This window comes from Symphodus melops, assembly GCF_947650265.1.
Source record: "Symphodus melops genome assembly, chromosome: 18".
In the NCBI taxonomy this organism is placed as follows: Eukaryota; Metazoa; Chordata; class Actinopteri; order Labriformes; family Labridae; genus Symphodus; species Symphodus melops.
The window spans coordinates 19,997,686-20,017,247 of NC_136708.1; the positions used below are offsets into that span (position 1 = coordinate 19,997,686).

At 40.1% G+C, this 19,562-nt stretch overlaps 3 protein-coding genes across 10 annotated transcripts in view; 2 read left to right on the plus strand and 1 right to left on the minus strand.

Annotated features, from left to right (window-relative positions):
* Positions 1-3,317: 3,317 nt before the first annotated feature.
* On the minus strand, positions 3,318-7,868 carry meaf6 (MYST/Esa1-associated factor 6). Of its 2 annotated transcripts, XM_079368446.1 has the most exons (8): positions 7,754-7,868; positions 6,642-6,757; positions 6,326-6,413; positions 6,193-6,238; positions 5,871-6,063; positions 4,623-4,652; positions 4,093-4,126; positions 3,318-3,775 (listed from the first exon to the last, which is right to left on the minus strand). In XM_079368446.1, the coding sequence occupies exons 1-8, from the start codon at positions 7,841-7,843 to the stop codon at positions 3,761-3,763; spliced, it is 612 nt and encodes a 203-aa protein (XP_079224572.1). In that variant the 5' UTR covers positions 7,844-7,868; the 3' UTR covers positions 3,318-3,760. The 2 variants fall into 2 exon arrangements, with proteins under 2 accessions (XP_079224572.1, XP_079224573.1); XM_079368447.1 differs by lacking the exon at positions 4,623-4,652.
* A 181-nt stretch (positions 7,869-8,049) lies between these two features.
* On the plus strand, positions 8,050-11,234 carry stpg1 (sperm-tail PG-rich repeat containing 1). Of its 2 annotated transcripts, none has more exons than XM_079368445.1 (8): positions 8,050-8,126; positions 8,225-8,349; positions 8,429-8,530; positions 9,043-9,213; positions 9,300-9,408; positions 9,544-9,712; positions 9,812-10,002; positions 11,017-11,234. In XM_079368445.1, exons 1-8 carry the CDS (start codon positions 8,066-8,068, stop codon positions 11,088-11,090), a joined length of 1,002 nt encoding a protein of 333 aa, XP_079224571.1. In that variant the 5' UTR covers positions 8,050-8,065; the 3' UTR covers positions 11,091-11,234. The 2 variants fall into 2 exon arrangements, with proteins under 2 accessions (XP_079224571.1, XP_079224570.1); XM_079368444.1 differs by having other exon boundaries at positions 8,053-8,126; positions 8,222-8,349.
* Positions 11,235-16,517: 5,283 nt separating this feature from the next.
* The window catches only part of LOC306839640 (uncharacterized protein), a 37,240-nt gene continuing 34,195 nt past the window's right edge, over positions 16,518-19,562 (plus strand). For 3 of the 6 annotated variants that reach the window (XM_079368440.1, XM_079368443.1, XM_079368439.1), the window contains exon 1: positions 16,519-17,866. In XM_079368440.1, coding sequence (XP_079224566.1) covers positions 17,809-17,866 — 58 coding nt within the window. In that variant the 5' untranslated portion in view covers positions 16,519-17,808. Of the gene's footprint in view, positions 17,867-19,562 lie in introns of all 6 variants that reach the window. The other 3 variants (XM_079368438.1, XM_079368441.1, XM_079368442.1) reach the window with 2 other exon arrangements.

Genomic DNA, 19,562 nt, shown 5'->3' on the forward strand with positions numbered 1-19,562 from the left:
GAAAGCATCATCAGACCTGTATGTAAGGCTATTTCATGAGAAAAAAAACAAAAAAAAACTTAAATGGTTTAACTTGTGCTCTAACTGGCCTTCAACAGGAAGTTCAAACAACATCCCAAGAAATGACAACGACACAGAAAGACAGGAAAAGCTTCATTTCCAGTAATGGGTTGAAATAAAGCTGTTTACATGCTTCACTCTCTGCTCTGAGAATCATTTAAAGCTGTTGTTGTTTCTTTTGTTTGGGGGCCAAGAAGTTGATTGAACACATGCTGGTTATCAACATCACAACAAGATCATTCATCGCAATCAGTGGGGCTTCCCAGAATAACTGCGGTGATTCACTTCTGGACACTGAACGTCTTTAATGAAACATTTCAATGTGAAGAGTCAAAGTCAAGACCCTAACCCAAACCCATCTGGCAGCGAAACGGATTCAATTTAACAATAAACTACAATTTCAACCTTTAAAAAAACCAGTCTTATCTGGATAATAAAAGCCCGAAGGACACACAGTGCAGCAGTTCTGTGTAACTTAATGAATCCTTTTGGCTTGATACAGCTCTATTAAAGCTTCGCCTTGGTCAATTCTTTCCAGATAATTTCCCAAAGTGACAGGAAATGAAACAAAGATTTGCCGTTAAGTGGCGAAACACACGTCGGACATTCATGCCTCATTACTCACACACCCCGAAGTTAAATGTGTGGAATGTTTTCTGGTGCGAGGGTTGCGAGTTTCCAGCCAGATCGCATTACGTAGTAGGTGATGTTGAGCGGTTTGAATGTGACTTGTGAGTGAGTCATGGGCTGACATGTACGCTGGTCTCACTCACTCACAGCCGGCCTGTGCAGTATCTATGTGTTGGATGGCTGAGGTTAGACATGGGAGGAGATGAGGAAACGATATAACACTAAGAGAAAAATGTGCAGTATGTCTCCAAACCTGTGTCAACGCTCAGTACACTGTCATTACCTCTATGAGTCAGCAACTCAGGTGAAGATGTGAACAGGACGGTGAAACACTGATGTCATGTGAAGACTCGGTAACTCTGTCAGGCTCTCCTTCGACGATGGTGAATGCAAATTCTCCCCCTATCCCATTTCCAAGCCCGGCCTAGTTTAGGTCGATGGCTGTTCATCGTGATCCTGAATTTACATTTGATTTCTGAAAAGTACAATTTGTTTGTTCACAGTAACACTACATGACAAGAATGAAGTGGATCTACAAATCCACTCAGGACAAAACAGTAACAAATAATTTTCAAGGCAATAATGGTTGAGAAGTGTAGTCTTGACCAATTTGGCCTTAGGCTATCCAATTAGCCTTACCAAACAGGCTAATTGGATAGCCTATATGCTAGCAGTCCTATGAGTACTACCAGATATCCCATACTAAATGCCATAAGAGTTTAGCTATACATGCTACTTGAGCAGATGTACTCCAAAAATACTCCAATCTTGTCAAAGCATGATAGCATACTAGCAATTGATGATGTTAAGCTATAGTCAAAAAGCAATGTTTGAACAATCAGAAATTTATAACTGAGAATGATTAAATGTTAAAAAATGTTGCTACGAGCCAAAGAGGCTAACCCCATTGGCAATACCGAGGGAGAAGTCTAAGTATCAGAAGTTGCCTAAACCTTAGGGAGCATTTGACTTTGCCAAAGTCGTTCGATAAATCCTCTGGAGACCATAAATTAAAGATGTAAAAAATTATACCTTCTAGATATTGCAATATAAAAGCTGAACTACAGTGCTGGACCAAACTAGTCACAAAGCCAACCGCTGTCTGGCGCAACAGAGCAGTAAAAAAACAGTCATTTTGTCATTTTGACCAGAAGAAATGTGTCTCTGGGATGGATGTGGCGGTGGAGCAGCATGAAACCGAGGATTGCATTCCTGGGATGGACTTTTTTCCAGGCAGTCTCTCCATCATCTCTGTTTGTCATTGGCTCTGGATCCTCGGGATGCCTGTCTAGATCCCGACCTGGAGTGCTCTTTCAGGCTAGTTTTTTTAGACTTATTTTTGCTTCTCAATGCAAAACTTTTTCAAGTTTTTAGTTGCTCTGACTGAGCTATGAAAAATGTGTAATTAATACAAAATCCAAATTGAAAAAGATAAAGCAGTGTCTCACTAAAACAGCCTTAAAGAGGACATATTATAGACCTTTTCAAACAGTCCCCTGTGGTCTAAATAAAACATCTGTGCCGTGCTTTGGTTTGTGACCCTGTAGAAACCAGCTCTTTCAATACGCTCCGTTTTGGTGTGTGTCTCTTTAAATGCAATGAGCAATGGCAGCGTTCAAATTATATAGATATAGCTGACAATCTCCTTCACTTTGTTTGTTTTATTGGAAGCAGTCACACTGTATAAAAGCATATGGTCAAAACAAACCTGGTACCGACCTCTGAAAGAAGGGTTTGTATTCACGAGGTGTATATGATTTATCCTGAATGACTTCTGTACTTCCACGTTTAAACACCAGTAGACTTCACGTGTAATTCAACCTTGTAAACTTAGATTTAATTATAAACTATCTTACCTTGTCATTATTTAGATTTATTGTCCTTGTCTGTGTATTGATTATTCTAACAGGTAATTCTTTTTTGCCAGTTTGATCTTTTTAAAAACATTGATATTACGCAATTTTACATTCAGCGTTCTTTTAAGTTGTATTATCAAAGTTTTGTGAAAATATGACACTCATGAGCTTATACATTATTTTTTCAATTAAAAAAAATACAGTAAAGAAGGAATACTAGGTGTGTAATACCCTCTGGTGTATGTTAGTTAACATTATGAACTTTAGTTGTGTTGTGTTGCAGCGCCGCCTGGTGACCAGTTGTGACACTGCATGCTGAATACTTTAAAGTGTTAAAAGTGGCGGGGGGGGTTTTGTTGTTGTTGTTTTTTAGAAATATCTAAAACTTTTCTAAGTGTTTAACTCATCCATTAGTTAGAACAGCATGAAATACCAAAGTAATTGGCTGATGAAAGCCAGGAGGGACTGTGTAAATAGCACGCTGCTGTCTTAAGCCCAAGCTTATTTAAGGAACTTTTTTCATAGCATAAACTGAACGCTGTCAGAAGAGAATGCCCTGGCTTTTCTCTATACGTTACATAAACACTGATATCTGCTGTAAACTATTCCATATCATCATTTATACGGACTGTGTGTGTGGGAACTTTATCCAACACATGCAGCTAGATGGCAATTACTGAAACGAGGAGTATCCTGTCCCTAAAAGGCTCTGATAAGGGGTTGAAAGCACTGCCAGTGTCTCATAGCTTTTACTAAATAACCAGAATATACTTCATGTTACTGGTATTTTTTTATTTTCTTGAAAAACAAACCATGTAATAAAAGAACACCAGGGCATTCGATGGGTTGTGTGAAGTTTAACAAAAAAAGACATGACTTTCTTACAATGTGAAACATGGGAATAATCTACTTAATAAATACATTTTTAAACACTATACAAGCTGGTGTGTTACTGAAGGGGGGCCACATATCAGGCCTCAAGTAACATGCGACACCGTATCTCTACTTAATGGTAGCAGGTCAAGAATCGTCATCAGGACCTGAAGGTGGGGGTGGGGGGGGTTTCAAGCAATACACACAGTACAGGTTGAAATATGACAACTGAGAATTAAAAAACAAAACAAAAACAAAACATAAAAAGTTCACAAAGTCCAGAAATCTTGTGTTTGTCAGCAAGTATCCTCATGTGCGTCCAGATACTCCACTCGTCTTTGTTAGGTCGAGTAATCCTGCAGGAGGATGACAAATACGTTCAATCTGGAGCCAAATACTTTAATCAGCAAATATTTGGATAAAACATAATAACACATCGCCAATTACAGCAAAATAGTGAAATGATAGTTTTTTCAAGTTTCTTTATCAGCAACAGAAAAAAAGTAGAGAATAAAAAATTAATGTAAATCATTTATAAAATAAAGGCAAAACATTGCATGGCTTAAAAGAAGATTGTTGAATGCTGGCGCTCAAGGGCGCCATCTACTGGATCAAAGAGTCACACATTCTTCCTTTAAGTCTTTAATAGATAAGAAAAATGATTTTGACTTACAGCTCTTGGTTTTTTGTTCACCTTCATGTCAAATCTGCAACAAAGCAAAGAAGGCATTAGACCAGGACCAGATCCAAACCCGGGTCGATGGGACTAATGGTGAAAGCCGAACCACTACTGTGTCATGAAAAGCCTCACAGACGAGCCCAGAACAAGAACGCTATGTGTTTGTTCTTGTTTGTGCACAAATCTGTAGCAGGCCCAGCATCAGACAGGACCAGCGATTATTACTTGATTGCTGGAATTTTGGGAAACACGCTTTTGAAATGAATCTGAGGTAAGAAAGATATGAAGATACCCCAGCAGCAAGCAAGGCTAACTAATGGAGCTCAGAGTGCAGGATGCTGATGTGCATTCACATGTAAACATTGAGGTGTTGGAACATGCAGTTTCTCTGAATGACGAGCAGGCTTGAACTCAAACTAAGAAGCAGACTGAAAGCAGGGCGAGAGGTGGAACAGTTGAGGATGGGAGCAACAAGCAGACAGGATGTAAACACAGCAGGAGCAGGAAGTAAAATCCAGACTTACTCAAAGTCATAATCAAACATGGCAGAAGGACTGAGGGAGAAAAGGGAGGGGAGGGAGGGGGCAGCATTAGGGGGAGGAAGAAAGCAGCAGCTGTTAGTTCACCGACCTGAATCTAAAGCCCTACGTCTACATGACACTGCAGTCCGGACGTTACGGAGTGCGAGAACCACTCTGTCACTGTTAGCTAGTCGGAGTACCTGCTGTGTTAATGTGAGGTTAGCTTCAGGCTTAAGGAAAAAAATACTTGGGAAAACAATGAGAGAAACACTGCAGAGCAAGTTATCAGACATCTTTACATCGTGAAGTTGAAATAAGAATTCTACCTAGAAAACAGAAGGTCGGAGAACTGAAACACAGCTTATGCAAGCAAACATCTTTTACTTCTTTGAAAATATTCAGAAGCTGAAATGACATCAGATACTGACACGGTGCAGTCTTGAGATCAGGTTAGGTGTTCACAGTCACAATTAAAATTAGCATTCAACAGTTTTCGAGTCCACATAACATTTAGCACCGAGTATCAAAACTCCTCCCTTCTCTATTAGCTGCAAACTTCCACATAGTCAACGTGCACCGCGGCCCCGTCACCGCCATTGTTCTGCTCCGTAGGACGGTGTTCAACCTGCCACACTGGGCCTGTTGAATTAGCCTGGGCGCCGTGGAGCGGCTGAACCCGCAATCACGAAAAAAACAAGATCGTGCAAACAACGTTTTGTTTTGTCTTTCTCTGACGTTACTTAGTTGTTCCTTCTGTGCCTGTTTTTACGAGAGGTTGATCGAGTGATGGAAAATACGACCGTGAGTGGTTTTTTTGTTGTTTTTTAATTGACCTGACTTCATGTCTGGATTGATTCTGTCCAGCTTGATGTGTGCTTCGTAGAAGATAGACTCACAGCGTATTTGAAACAGAGCGGAGGAGCGTCGTGGCGCTGCTGGAATGTAAGGGACACTGACCGCGGCGCTCGCTGAGGAAGCAGGAGCATTGAGCAGACAGGCAGCGACCGAGGCGAGCAGGGAGTAAGTGGAAATTAGCAGTAATACAATGCTTTTTAGCCTTTATCCAACAGTAACCAGTAAGTTAGCAAATATAACCCGCCTCATCCTGGTAACCATGGTTTTCTAATGTAGTTGTAAACAAACTGATCAGCTATGATCTAAATTAAGATACTTCATAAAACAGGAGTCCGATCACAGCACAAGAACAGGAAAAGAAGCACGCATTAACAGTCATGTATTTGGAGCGTGTACCTGTGTCTGTTTTTGTTCTTCCTCTTCTTGTGGCTCCCGTGGTGGCTGCCTGAGGAGGATGACGAGGCAGCTTTCTGGGGCTTTAGGTCCTGCAGTGTCGAGTCCACGTCCTCCGTGTCCTCCTGGCTCGGCTCGTTCTCCTGGTTCTGGAGATCCGGAGAGGCGTCGCTTTCTGTGCCGCTTCCTGCCTCACCTGAGAGGAGGAAAACGGTCAAACACGGCGACGAACCCAGAATCAGAAAGTGTCGATGGCCTATGCATGAAGAAGCCTTCCCCCCACTCCTGCTTTTTATGATTCACAACGTCACTTAAAACAACTCACGTTTTTCGTTCATGTGATCTGGGATCCCACCGAGCGCACAGACTGCCTGTTGGACAAAACAGAGAGTTAGCAGTTACATAAAAGTGAGTGACAAACATCCAAAAATCCAAAATCCACGGAGGAAGAAACTTACTGCGACTGACGTGACGGACGACTTGCTGAATAAACGCTCTGCTTCCTTGAATTTCCTATTTCTTCTGTCAGTCTTACTGTTGGAGTTCCTGTCAAAAGTAGACACACCGTAAAGTTAACAACCTTTGATCCCAGTGGACAGACAAACGATGTTCAATGGATCCATCACACTTTGAACAGCTTGTCCTGAGGTCAAAGAAGAACAGAAAAATAAGTCTGGTTTCCAGGTAGGCAGTAATAAGGGTTTAACAATTTCTCTTTCTTTCCTCTCTTCTAAGCAGCTCAGAGAGCCTGAGTGAAACGTATGGAGAACTTACTTTTGGTTAGTGAGGTATCTGTCCCATCCTCTGATGATGTTGCCATACATCTGGGTGTCTTCAAGGTAGCTGCCTTCAAATGCATATATTTGTCTTTCCAGGTTCACCAGTGTTTCCTATGATACAGCAGAGACTAGAATTAGAAATGGGGGCCGGGCACAGTAAGCAGACAGATAGATTAACATGCTTGTCAGACTCTAAATCTCAACTTTGGAAAGATTTTGCCGACAGACGACTAAACTACTCAGAATGAATCAGTCAGACACGATTCCAGGTGATAATCCACTGCTGCACATTTAAAATCATGAAGGTTTTGACTGACATACTGATTTGACTCCCTTCTGATGTTTTGTCTCTCCTGTATTTGTGGAAAACAAAATGTTTTGGTTTCAGGTTGTGTGTGTGTTTTTCTTAATAGTGTGAGAGTTTTAAACAACCATTATTTGATTTGTTTACTTGCATGTATTTAATAAAGGGTTGTGCCACTTGAATTTGCTGTTTTGTTGGTGTGTTCTTAAGCATATCATGCAGGAAAATCATTATGTTTGGAGTCAGATTGTAGGACAAGTGGAAACCAATGTGAGGAGTGTGTTAAGGAGAATTTGCACAGGGTAGGAAAAGCATAGTTTAATATTTAACTATCATCAAACAAACATGACAAGCCGATCTGAGATGTTGACGTGATGAAGGGGGAATGGCTCCTGGGGGTGGCAGTAATGCAACAATGTGGATGGACGCAGCCGTAAAAGAAGAAGAAAGATGGCAAGATGGCATATGAGCTACATATCGCGAGAACTCATCCGAGCTTGCGGCGGCTAATTTGTAGTTTTTACAGTTTGACCCGCCAACACAACACGAGCTTGCGTAATCAAAGAGAGCACAATGGCGAGCTTTAAGTATTTTAAAATATATACATTTTCCTGCACAGTCCACCTTGAAAAAAATACCCACAAGCCACTAACGTTACCCCCTTTTACACCTCTGTCCGTGCTATGGTTAGCTTAGCATAAAGTGAGGCCTTATCCGGCAATTGCTAAAGGGTTATATTTATTTATAGCTCGCTGTAACTCAAAATGGTGTAAAAAACACCCCGAAGACAAAAGCGTTCTTACAGCAAGTTCTTGTTTCCTCTTCACCAGTTCGGCGAGTTCCCGGCGGGTGTCCGGGATCTGTGGCGGAGTCGCCTTCGCATGCATCGCCATGATGGATCGAGCTGTCCGGGAAGAAAAAAAACGAAAACAGAGGCGGGTGGTGGTTGTGGGAAAAAAAAAACACCCGATGTGCAGACCATCTGCCGGGTGATGGCGCTAGAAGACAGCAAACAAACCAAAAACACGCAGACTTAAATAAAAGCTGTCAAACGGACGTATGCTTAAATCACATGCGTCGTTTTTTTTTTGTTGGTCGCCATAGCAACAGTATCTATGCGGCTTCAGACGTTGAACAGTAACAATGGGCTAAAAACGTCCCGACGATTTAATTCAAGTACGTTTGATTTTTTATTTATTTTTTTAAAGTAAAATAGATTTATTTTAATAAAGGGGAATAATGACATAACTTTTTTCTCTATTTTTTTTAAGCAGATAAAATGTCGACTTGCACAGTTTCTTGTTCATTTTCAACACAACACCAACGAGTGGTGATAACAAATCCAGAAAAGAAGGGCTTTTCATCTCAAGCTATGAGGTTTCCTCCTCAAGCAAACCTGGTACGGATTTTTACTCCTTGAATTCTACATTTTTTTAAACTAATACAAAACAAATGATGTGGGGTTTTTTTTGTTTCAGAATGAAAATCCAGGACCATGCAGCTATGATTGTGTCTCCAGTTCTGAAATCACAAGTCCTTCATTCTCAATCAAAGGCACCACAGGCTTTGTGGTGTCAAAGGTCAGTTCATCAAAAAATCAAATTCAAAATGTTTGCATGCTAATCAAAGTTTCCACAAGTACAAATAAGCAATGTAATATATTGCATGCATGCAGGTATCAGTGTCTCATCAGGCCTACAGGTGGAAAATATATTCGTAGGCCTACCGTGTATTGCTCATTAGCAAATTATATTTGACTTAAAATAATGTATTGCACTATTGTAATCTCGTCAAAACTATTAAATGAACTGGGGAAAAAAGTAGTTCTTACATTTTAACCCTCTTACATGATTGTTAGTCGTTTTTAATAAGCATTAGCACTGTAATATGCCAAGCTGGCGTGTTTAAACATGATACCTGCTAAACAACAGCGTGCTAGTGTTAGCAATTAGTTAATAAATGTCCCATGATTTGGGAAAAAAAAGAACTCCAGACAATATAAACTATAGTTTGGGTGTTTTGATGGCCTTGAGGCAGAGTTTGGTTTGGTTGACTGACTGAAATTCGACTTGCATGCATTTCTCTCTAAAAGACTGCCAGACCTTTCAGGAACGACTTCCCAGGACCGAATGCCTACAACCTGCAGAGCTCCCTCTTCGAAAAGAAGGACTTCAACACAGGAGTGTCCAGAGTGTTCAGGCTGCCCGTGGCCGTGAAGGTGGAGGATCCAAAGCACACGAGTCCAGCACCGAATCAATATGATGTATGTATGCTCTCTGCTGTGAATGTCAGCTTTGTGTGTCCTGTCGTTAATGTGCTGCTTTTTTTATTTTCCTCTTGGGTGGACAGGTCAGTTGTCGTAGTAGAGAGAGATTCTCCTCAGTTGTTGGTACATCAGCTTTCCTGTCAAAAACTACACGCTCCACTTTTGACCCAGACAAATATTCACCATCACCATGTAACTACCTCGACTTTTTCTCTTATTTCTCTGTTTGAAGACGTGCATGATATCATATTATGGTGTTTTTGGTTACATCATTTTAATTCATGTTTTAATCTCTTATATTTCATCTTATGTTACACATTTGAACAGGGCACTATGACGTCAACACCAGTTTAATCCAGTTCTGCCCCAAGGCCGTTACGGCCCCCTTTAGATCCAAAACTCAGAGAATACCTGCTCCAGGGGCAACATGTGTACCCGGGCCAGGAGCCTACAATCCCCATCAGACCCCTGCACCAGTGAAGAGGACCCTCCTGCCGTGAGTAAACGCGAAACATTCACAGCTTTATTTTTTATGTTTATAACCGATTTCATCTCTGAGGCCGAATTCTATCAAATCTGTAAACTGTATTTTAAGGAGGGGACGTTATTTAGCGATAGCAGCTCCTCCTCTGATTGTTCCTAAGGACCCTCCTGGACCTGGCCCCGGGCACTATGACATAAATGACTGTAAAGGCCTGTCCAAGTTTCCGAAGCTCACGGCTGCATTTGCATCCGGAACTGAAAGAAAACTCCAATACCTGAAGGACAACACGACACCAGGACCAGGTAATGCCTAAAAGCACTACATGAACATCGATACTCGTTATCATCATACATGCAAGAGAACATTATTGGTTGGTTTCTTATTTCTGTGAATTTCTTGACAAATGCAGGTGATTTTTGGCTCACTCAGAGAAAAGGTTTCTTTCCTGATTATCTTTTTTTTTTTTTTTTTTTTTATGTTTTGCAATACAGCGTCTGCAGGGATTTGTAATTTAGAAAAAGCACACCAGTCTGCTCATTGTATTCAAATTGATAAAATGATGAATAAATAATTTGGGATTCGATTTTGGGTGTCTGCAGTAAATTACCATCCTTACCCAAGGAGCTGTTTAAATTCAGTGAGGCAAATGCAAAAATAATGCTGACTTGAGGATATGTAAATGAGGCAGGAAGAGGAAAAGTAAGTGCACATGAAAAATTAATGACAACATTTCATCGTACAGTAAGTCCTGAAATCTGCAGGGGGTTTTCCTCTCTTATCCCATCAGACACATTAAATGCATTTTGCTACTCGGCCTTTCTTGGCTGATCTTTACATGTTTTACTTCAGTAAGTTGTAATTTAACTATAGTCATTAAATGGTTCTTTAGTTCACACTGACGGTCTATTGTCAGAGAGGAAATGGGAATGTAACCAAAGCCAAACAGTGATGACGATTTAGAGGTTGATTAATATCACATTGACGCACTTTTTGGCCTGAAGCTAGATGGGAGAATTCCCCACCTACACAAAGCCGTGACACATTTACACTGGGAATGCCCCTGACTGTTAGGATATTATCAAGAGGTCAAAGCTCCTGCTCATGGATCATATATCTCTGTCTCTTATCGGCTGAAGCAGATGAGAAAAGAAAGTCCCCTCCCTCCCTGCTACTTGTCCCTGTCCTGAAATATTCAATGCAACTTGGTTTGAATGAAAGTCATGAAGTCATACAGTCAATATGTTTTGATAAACTTAGGTTGTTTTGTATAATAAAGTGTAACATTATTAAGATGGACTTTCTCCTCATCGTTCCAGGTTTCTATGATCCTCAGATTTGTTCAAAGCAGTCCTTCATCTTCTGTGACTCCAATGTCTGGATCCCTGTTTGAAGCGTTCAAGAAAGAAGAAGCAAACTGCAGATATGTACCCTGTTCACACACATGAACTGTCAGTATCTGTGTTAAAATGCCTCAATGCAAGGTACGTGTCTGTTTGTCTTGAGAAAATAATTAAATTTAATGTTTGCAAACCTTTTTTTTCTTTCTCTATGTTCTTTCATTTTTAATAGTGGGACTACTCTAAAAAGCCATTTGTTTTATCTTCACACTCGTGTCCCGATGCTCTAATATGAAGATGATAAAACACAAAGTGTTGGTGCGGTCGCTAACAGCTGTCGGTGCAGTCAGTGGTTGGCCACGCTAACAGCTGAGAGCTCGGGCTGACAACACTGTGCCAACTGCTGCAGGGCAGGCAGAGGGGTGGAGTGTGACTGTATGTGAGCAATGTGACTGACTGGGCATGAGGCAGGGATGGTGTTCAACACGAATGACAAATGGACACATCAATCACTCCCCTCATTGAATGTCGTGTCGATGGAAAACTGACATCACTTTTCTGAACCATCGTCCGAGCAGTCTTTCAGGAAAAGTGCGACATTTTGTGAGAAAATAGTTCCAGAGGAAGATTGATCCTCTTGTTCAATGAGGCTGTGATCAATATTTTCACAACAACGTGTGTCAAATGACTAATGGGGGTGGGTTGTTGTGAACTGAGATAATTTACAACCTAACAACTTGGAGCTCTTCTTGGCTTACAGAGCTTAAAGCCCCCATGAAATGAAAAATAAATAGTTTGATTCTAGGATTCCTGTGTTAAATATTTATCTGCCAAATATATTTCAATAAAGCACTATCTAAGTATTTTTACATCAAAGTAAATGTATTTTCTCTTCCTTTAAAACCCTGATGACTCAGGGGCATTCCCTTACTTTCAATTTGACTGATTTTGTTTTTTGACTTTGTCAAAGCGAACAGTCCGATTAAATGCATCCTGACGTTATGTCACGCTTCTGTCTTGTGATTGGTTCTATCCCGTTTTAGTTGGAAATACGTCTCGACCGTAATATTTACAGTCTATGGTCATGATGTGGCAGTTAGATGCTCCCGATGTTCTGTGAGATTAGCTCATCATGCAGCTCGCCCACATTGGTTCACTCATAATGCATTCATACACAGACCTGCAGGTGAGTCAAGGGACAGATACTGTCCTCAAGAAAAAATTGTGTTAGAAGGCATTTGTGAACTTTGGACAAACCCGACTCCAAATGAAAGATAATGTAATTGTTTTGTATATGACATGTTTAACTATCTATCAGTGGTTAAAAATAGTTGAAGAAACTTCAAATATTCTATTCTGACAGCACCTGTTTGCTAAGTGAGACATAGGTGAAACAGGTGGGTAAATAATTCAAAAACCATAAATCAGCTAAGGATCTCTGAAAGCTAACTGGATCAATACCATATTATTAGTATGAAATATGAATGTTTAATTGGTTACATAGCATCATTCGGGTTAGCCCGCAATTGTAAATCAGCTAACTGTACCGCCATTTTTAGAACTGAAGTAATGAAACCAGTATAGAAAGTTGCTTAGCTAATGTTTATGCTAAGCTAAGAACCATCCATCTACCAAACCATCCGCCAACCCATCTGCTTGCTGTAGATTCATATGCACCTCAGGGCCTTAAGTGTGGCATCAACGTTACAAAAAAAGAGGATCAACTTGTTTCCTAACAATGTCGACTTTTGCTTTAAGACATTTCTGCTTTTGAGAGCAGATTTTTAAACATTGACGTGATGTTTTCTGTTCACTCGATGCAGCTGTTTACATGGAAATGAATACCAGGGAGTGATATCTGCTCTCTGGTAATGGCAGAATAAAACATCAACATGGTGCCAAAGATTTTTATTATTTATATCTCAGGCGTTTTTTCCACAAGTGCAGACAAAGGATGCGATTCCAGTTTGGACCACGGTGTCATCTGCTCGAAAGGAAATCAATTGGAAATATTTCCCCAGCTCTCCTCTTGATAACCACACCAACTGCAGACATGCTGCACTCCCACACTGTAGCAGCTGTAGTTATATCCAGACTGTGACTTCATTCAGCACAGAGCTCTCCAAATATGTGTACTTGCCCTGTAAAAAACCAAACCATTGTGCACTCCAGGGTTTTACAATGAAAAGAGTGTTTTATAACTCCTTTCTGCAGACAGAAATGTGCTCAGGGGAGGGTCCAGACCAAGAGGGTTTTAAGTGTAACTGCAGGCTTGTTGGGTTAGAGTCTTTTTGTAGTGCTTTTGTGGTAGAGTTTGTAGGAGGGGCAATTAACTGCATGCCTCTGTGGGTTTATGGGAGGATCTCAGCACCTCCCAATTTTTTTCATCAGGTGTAGGCGAGTACAGACATGCACTCGCTCGAAGAAAGTCGCTCTTTGTTGTCGGAAAGGTTCAAGGATGCATGCAGGTTGAAATCAGTGTCTCATAGATATTGACTGAAAAATCTTAGATCCAACAATTGAAATACTCCAACCAGCTGTGATGAGGTGTGATTGAACTATTACAGTATAGTCAGAGGGGATGGAGTTAAACTCCTTTATCCTGGTAGAGGAATGTTTCCTACATCACAATGAAGATCTCATCATGTTTACTCATCTTTTTCTTTGTAATACATCAGTACAGCAGTCATACGATTCAATCGGTCAGAAACAGCTCATTTACATATTTAAAGCTACCTGTTCTGAGCAGGACTGAAATAGAGGGGTTTATAGGCCTGATCAAATACAGCATCAGAGTGGATTTACAGTAAGAAACTTCACAGACATGTTTTGCGGAGCTTTGAGAATTATTTACACTGGTTGAAATGGAGGATAATAAATTTTCCTATGGCATGCACATTTATGAGATTGTGCACTTTTTAGTTTATTATCGAGTGTGTACACTTATTTAGATCTAAATATTTAACATAGTTGGACAGTAATCTAAGTTTTGTGACCGTTGTCTTCATATTTCCACCTAAAAAACTGAATGCTAGCAGTTTCCCCGTGAGCTTTTTACGATGCGGATGTTGGCACGTCAGTTAAACACTGTGTTTCAGCCTCGAAGAGTTGTTTTCATAACTGCAGACTCTCTGTCTTGTTGTTTTGTTTTCGGGGCCTTTATCGTAAAGTGTGTGACTGTCAACAGAGTACACCAGACGATACCTGAGGGGGAACTTGAAGGTTCATCTGAGGTCTCATTCAGATGACTTCTTTGTGTAAACGACTTCACCAGGCGAACAAAGAAACTTTTTCTTATCGACGAGGCTCTGATATATGAGCTCACCCCTTCCTCCCTTTTATAACACATGACTTACAGTAGTAAGCTTTTCCTGAAAAACCACAACTTTACAGCGACTTTAATGATGTCATGTGGTACGTTGGAGAAATCAATGAAAATGCTTTGAAAGTCATGCAGTGGCACATACATACACACACACACACACACACACACAAACATTTCCTGTCACATGGATGTGTTTGTCTACGGAGCTAACGTGTCACACAGGCAGATTAAAGACATAGCTAAGGTTTGATAAGGGAAGCTTACCTTTCTACCAAATCCCATTACTGCATCAACAAATAACTTCATGATCTTTGACTCCGGGCTCAGCTACAGATCTGTTATCTGCCTCGCTGGCGTGAATAGGTCAGATCTCCATTAGCCCCGATCTCTCTCCTTTCATGTGGCGCGCGGATTGATTATCTTTAACCTTCATGCACCATCTTCAAAAGGAATTAAAGAAATCTATTGAGCCATGAGTCAGGTTCGAGTTTGGTTAATGCCAATCTTAAGTCACAGTTTACGTATGATTACTGAAAAATGTTGGCTTTTTTCCCAAAATAAAAGGTGTAGGAAAGACTTGAAGGGTGGTCAAACCACAGTGACCCAAGTGTTTTGAGTCCTGATGTCTACGAGGTCTTTAATGTCTTCTCTAAGCTAAGTGGCTCATGCATATTTAATCTCACATACATATGGCCCTTTGAGTGTTTAGTACAGCTCTGCCACCATGTTATATGCTACATTATATATTCTGTCAGTATTACCAGACTCATCTATGATGTTTTTTGAGATGTACTTCGTCCAATCAGTCCCACATTAAGTCCAGCAGATTCATGAAAAAATTAAAACAGTTGATCTTATTTATAATTTATATGATTTTTTTTAAATCTAGATGAATGAAAAGGTGGTGAGTGGGTGTGATGCTGGTCAGACTATTTATAAAAGGACACTTTTAAAAAATGAATGACACACCGTTCCCTTTTCGCCCCTTCGCTCTTTATTCATGAGAAAAGTTGTCAATTTAAAATGCATGACCATTTTACTTATTTTGTATTTATAGGTTTCTAGAATAAGACGCCTCATTGGATAAATGCCCTATTAGACCTTGTTTAATTCAGCAGTGTGTTCTTGTTAGTGTGTGTGTTAATGTAAGAAAAGACTTGGCGGCAGATTTCCTCCTGGAAGATTTCCCTCCTCTGTCTCCTGCAGTGACAGGAAGGTCATATCAATTGATAACCAGTGTGTCATCCTGAATGCTGTGAGCTGCATAATGCACTGTCACTCTCAGAAAGGAAGCATGTAAGCACAACATAATGTACTCATCCAACATGTTCTTAAAGGTTATTGTTTAATTGGTGTCGATTTATGTATATAGAAATCTTTGAAAGATTAAGGTGTTTACCTGTCAGCATTCAGAAGATGTTCTAGGTAATTTCATTAAATAGTTAGATTTTATTTTAAGCAGATTAAGTAAAAAAAAAAAAAGCCCTTTTACTCTTGATTAGCTCACATTTAATAGACTCCATTTATTTCGCTGTTTTGACAACCAAAGTCTTTCCAGGCAGCAGGGGTGATTTCAGCTGCTGGAAATCATCTGATGGATTAAACCATTCAAACCATCCAGGGGGTCCCGGAGTAGACTCATAGACTTCTCTGTGATGTTTCCACGATTTAGACTAATAATCAGTTCCAGTGGAATAATAAAGGGTTATGTCGTTTTTTTTCGGGGAGTTGTGTGTCCCGGTGTTTGGTTGGTAAATGAATTTCCTCCCTCGTGAAACAGTTGGCACGCTCCAGTTGTCCGACATGCGGTTTTTCGCTGAGAACGACGTCGTCAAGGTAACAAGATTTACACTAGACCACAACCGGAAATGGAAGCGTTAAAACCATGAGAATTAAATATCGATATATTTAAAAGGGAGTTTGATACTTATACATAAAAAATGGCATACATCTAAATCAACGTTTGCTTAGAAATATTGATGTAAACCCGAGTGGACGTATGAGCTTCATCGAAGTATATTTTGTTCTCTCTATTTTAATCAATCAATTATCAATTTAGACCATTATAATAATTCTAATGTAATACCAACACTATTTTCTGTTTCATGTCAGTTCTGTTTGGGGTTAAATTTAATGGATCACAGAAGTTGGTTCTTAAGCTGTAATTTATATTGGTGTCTTATAGATTGCTTTGAATTGGCCCCCCGGGCACAAATAAAGTGTTTTTAAATGAATTTAATAAATTGACCGAATCGCAGTATTTCTAATTCTGATCTGATATAAAATAGTCAGAGAGACCCTTGGATGCTAGGCCTGTATTTGTGTTTTAGTTTGTAAAGAAAAAGAAATTAAGTTGAAGTCAAGCATTTGAAATTGAATTTAGTTTTTATTTTGAACATGTAGAAAATACAAATAATTGGAAATAAGCAGACAGACAGGAAAAAAAGTACTATGTACAAACAATGTAAACACAATTCAAAGAAGTATTCTTAGTTAATCAGAATAACTTTTATTTGAGTAGTCTACATTTACATACAAGGAATTTGACTTGGTGTTTTGGTGGAAAACATTTAGCAAAGGACTAAAGCAGAAATAGTAAGAAGCTATAAAAAAAGCCAACAGTGCTTCTGCTGACTTTTATAGTGTTCATGAGTAGGAAGAAGTATAAATGTATTTTGTCATTTTTATACATTTAAATACAAAACGTATATATTAATTATTTTTCCAAACTTACTGTCAGACCATCTGAAGAAAACAACATTGCCTTTGTAAACTTTGAGTATCCTTTCAACTTATCTTTCTAGATTATTGAGAATTATTGGAGACTTTTTCTTGTGCAACACATTTTTTTTTTTTGTGTAAGTCAGAAACAGCTCGATATATTTAAAAGATGTGTATAGTCCCATAAAATGAATAGAAAACAATAAATGATCTACTCTAGACAACATTGTCTAACAGACAAAGTAAACTCATGGCCCACCTGTTACTGCTGAGGATGTATGTATTACTTGAGTTGTGCTTTTGGCACACCAAGAAAAAAAACTGCACTCGGATTTTATTTTGAAGTTTTGTAACGGAAGCAGTGTTCTCGTGCTTTGTAACCTAACGTCCTATCCTGCGGCGCACTGAAGCTTTTCATTCCCGCACTGTACATTTCCCTCTGACGACCCTCTGGATTCAAACGTGACAATATTTTTTTAAACAGACATTTTTAACAAACTTCTTATTATTTAACTTATCTTTTTTTCTTTAAGTGTCCTTTCACCGGATTCTGTTTTATTTTCTAAAAATATATTTTTTTGTTACTTTTTGCTTCTATTCCGGTTGGATATACTCAGGGCGTGTTTGAGGCGATCTGTACCGGGAGTTTCATCTCCTGCACTCGGGGAGGACTCTGAGGAATGACAGCAACTGGAAAAGGACAGCGATCCGCCTGATTGGAAACGATGGATTATAAAGAGCTTGGACATCATTTCGAGGAGAAGCTGACAATAACAGACAAAAGTGAGTATCAGACACATAAATTGAAATATAGGTCATGAATACCGTTAGTGTTGAACCAAGGTGGGGGTTTCGATTATAAATCATGTTATCCCCTTGTTATTTCCCCTAATCTTTTGATCCCATTCATAATCGATGCGCGTCAGTGTTTCCAGTAAGAAATGTTGGAGCTGCAGCATTGCAACACATGGGCTCTTATCTCTCCCACTCAAATATGTAAAGAAGGGATGTTTTTATCCGCCCTGTGATTCCTGCGCAGCAAACAGCAGCTCCTCTGCGCCTTCTTCTTTAACAGGCGGGTCCGAACCGGCGGCACACATCGGGGAAATGCTGCACCGCGCTCTGGTCTCCATTACCGAGCGCGTCAGTGGTGCACTGGGTGAAAAATGGCCCTCATATATATACACACACAACCAGTGGAAAGCTGGCGCAGCCCTGTGCAAAAACCAGACCGAATACACTGCTGTACGATTTCAGGGAGAAATGAAACAGATATAAACAGAGGAGAGAGGGGAACATAGACGTTTCTGTCTTCTTTTTGGGGTCTTGCTCATGAGCACTTTGCCAGCACATAGCACTGGCTGATGCAGAGGTTCAACATCTGCATCTCTGGCTGATGTTGTGATGCAGTATTTATTATCAGTCAAATCCTCTCATGGTGGATTCATAAGCTGATCTGCTCGGTTTAATAATGTCAATTCAATCTTTGTCATGGTTGCTTTATTTTCTTATTTTTTTGGGGGTAATTTTTCTCTAACTTCTTAAGTTGTACAGATAACGTGTTTGGTTATGGTTCAAGGTCTGAAGGTTTAATTGTTAGAGTGGATAGCGTTGTTTATTTCTGGACTGATTTCGCTCTTTCTTCGTGGATCTGATATATATTTGTAACACCATCACAACAAAACCCCCATAAATAATCCTTGGGCCGCCTCCGCCTCCTTCACACATCTCTCCTTGACCCGTGTTCTGCTAGAGAAGGTGACTCTGTTCATCCCCCCCCCCTCCTCTTCCCTTTCCACTTGATGTGGAGAGTGTGAAATGGACAGAGCAGCATCTGCTGCAGAGGCAGGCGATCACAGCTCACTGCATGTGTGGGAGTATAGAGCTACACACACACACCGATGGATATATAGATTATATTTGTGCATACACGTTGTGTCCTTTGGTTCCAACATGAGCACGCTGCACAAACAAAAACAAAACATACCTGCACATGACGCGGCCTATAATAACAAGATAAACCAGGTGAGGACTCCTGCTCATCAGCCTGATACAAATACGTCTCAGCCTTCTCAAAGTATGACCTTGTTTCACCAGAACTTGGCCGCGCTGCTTCCATGAATTTGGAGAATTCAGAGTACCGCCATAAACAACAATAGTGGCCATTTTCACACCAGCCAAACAACGAAGTGGCCGATGTGACAATGTCCAGTTTTGAGTGGTAGCACTGGTGTTACAGAGGTAGAGCAGTTTGGTGATGTATGCAGGAGTTCAGTTATCTGAAAAGCTATTATGGAAGAGAAGAATAAGCGGTAACTGAAAATCTTTTCAGATGCATGAACTAACATGATAGTTAGTTAAAATAAAAAGTCTCCTTGACGACAGTTGTGATTCTCTGCTGAAAGAAAAGTGTGTGGAGTTTAAAATGAAACAGTCAGACGGAGCCATTTTAGCCTGTGTTGGAGAGGATGGCTCAAGA

Coding starts and splice junctions, on each gene's coding strand:
- meaf6 (XM_079368446.1), bottom strand. CDS start 7,843: ATGGCGATGCATGCGAAGGCGACTCCGCCACAGATCCCGGACACCCGC. Junction 6,239..6,325: donor CGTCCGTCACGTCAGTCGCA/GTAAGTTTCTTC, acceptor TTTGTCCAACAG/GCAGTCTGTGCGCTCGGTGG. Junction 6,064..6,192: donor AGATCACATGAACGAAAAAC/GTGAGTTGTTTT, acceptor TCCTCCTCTCAG/GTGAGGCAGGAAGCGGCACA.
- stpg1 (XM_079368444.1), top strand. CDS start 8,066: ATGCGGCTTCAGACGTTGAACAGTAACAATGGGCTAAAAACGTCCCGA. Junction 9,214..9,299: donor CAGCACCGAATCAATATGAT/GTATGTATGCTC, acceptor TTGGGTGGACAG/GTCAGTTGTCGTAGTAGAGA. Junction 10,003..11,016: donor CAACACGACACCAGGACCAG/GTAATGCCTAAA, acceptor TCATCGTTCCAG/GTTTCTATGATCCTCAGATT.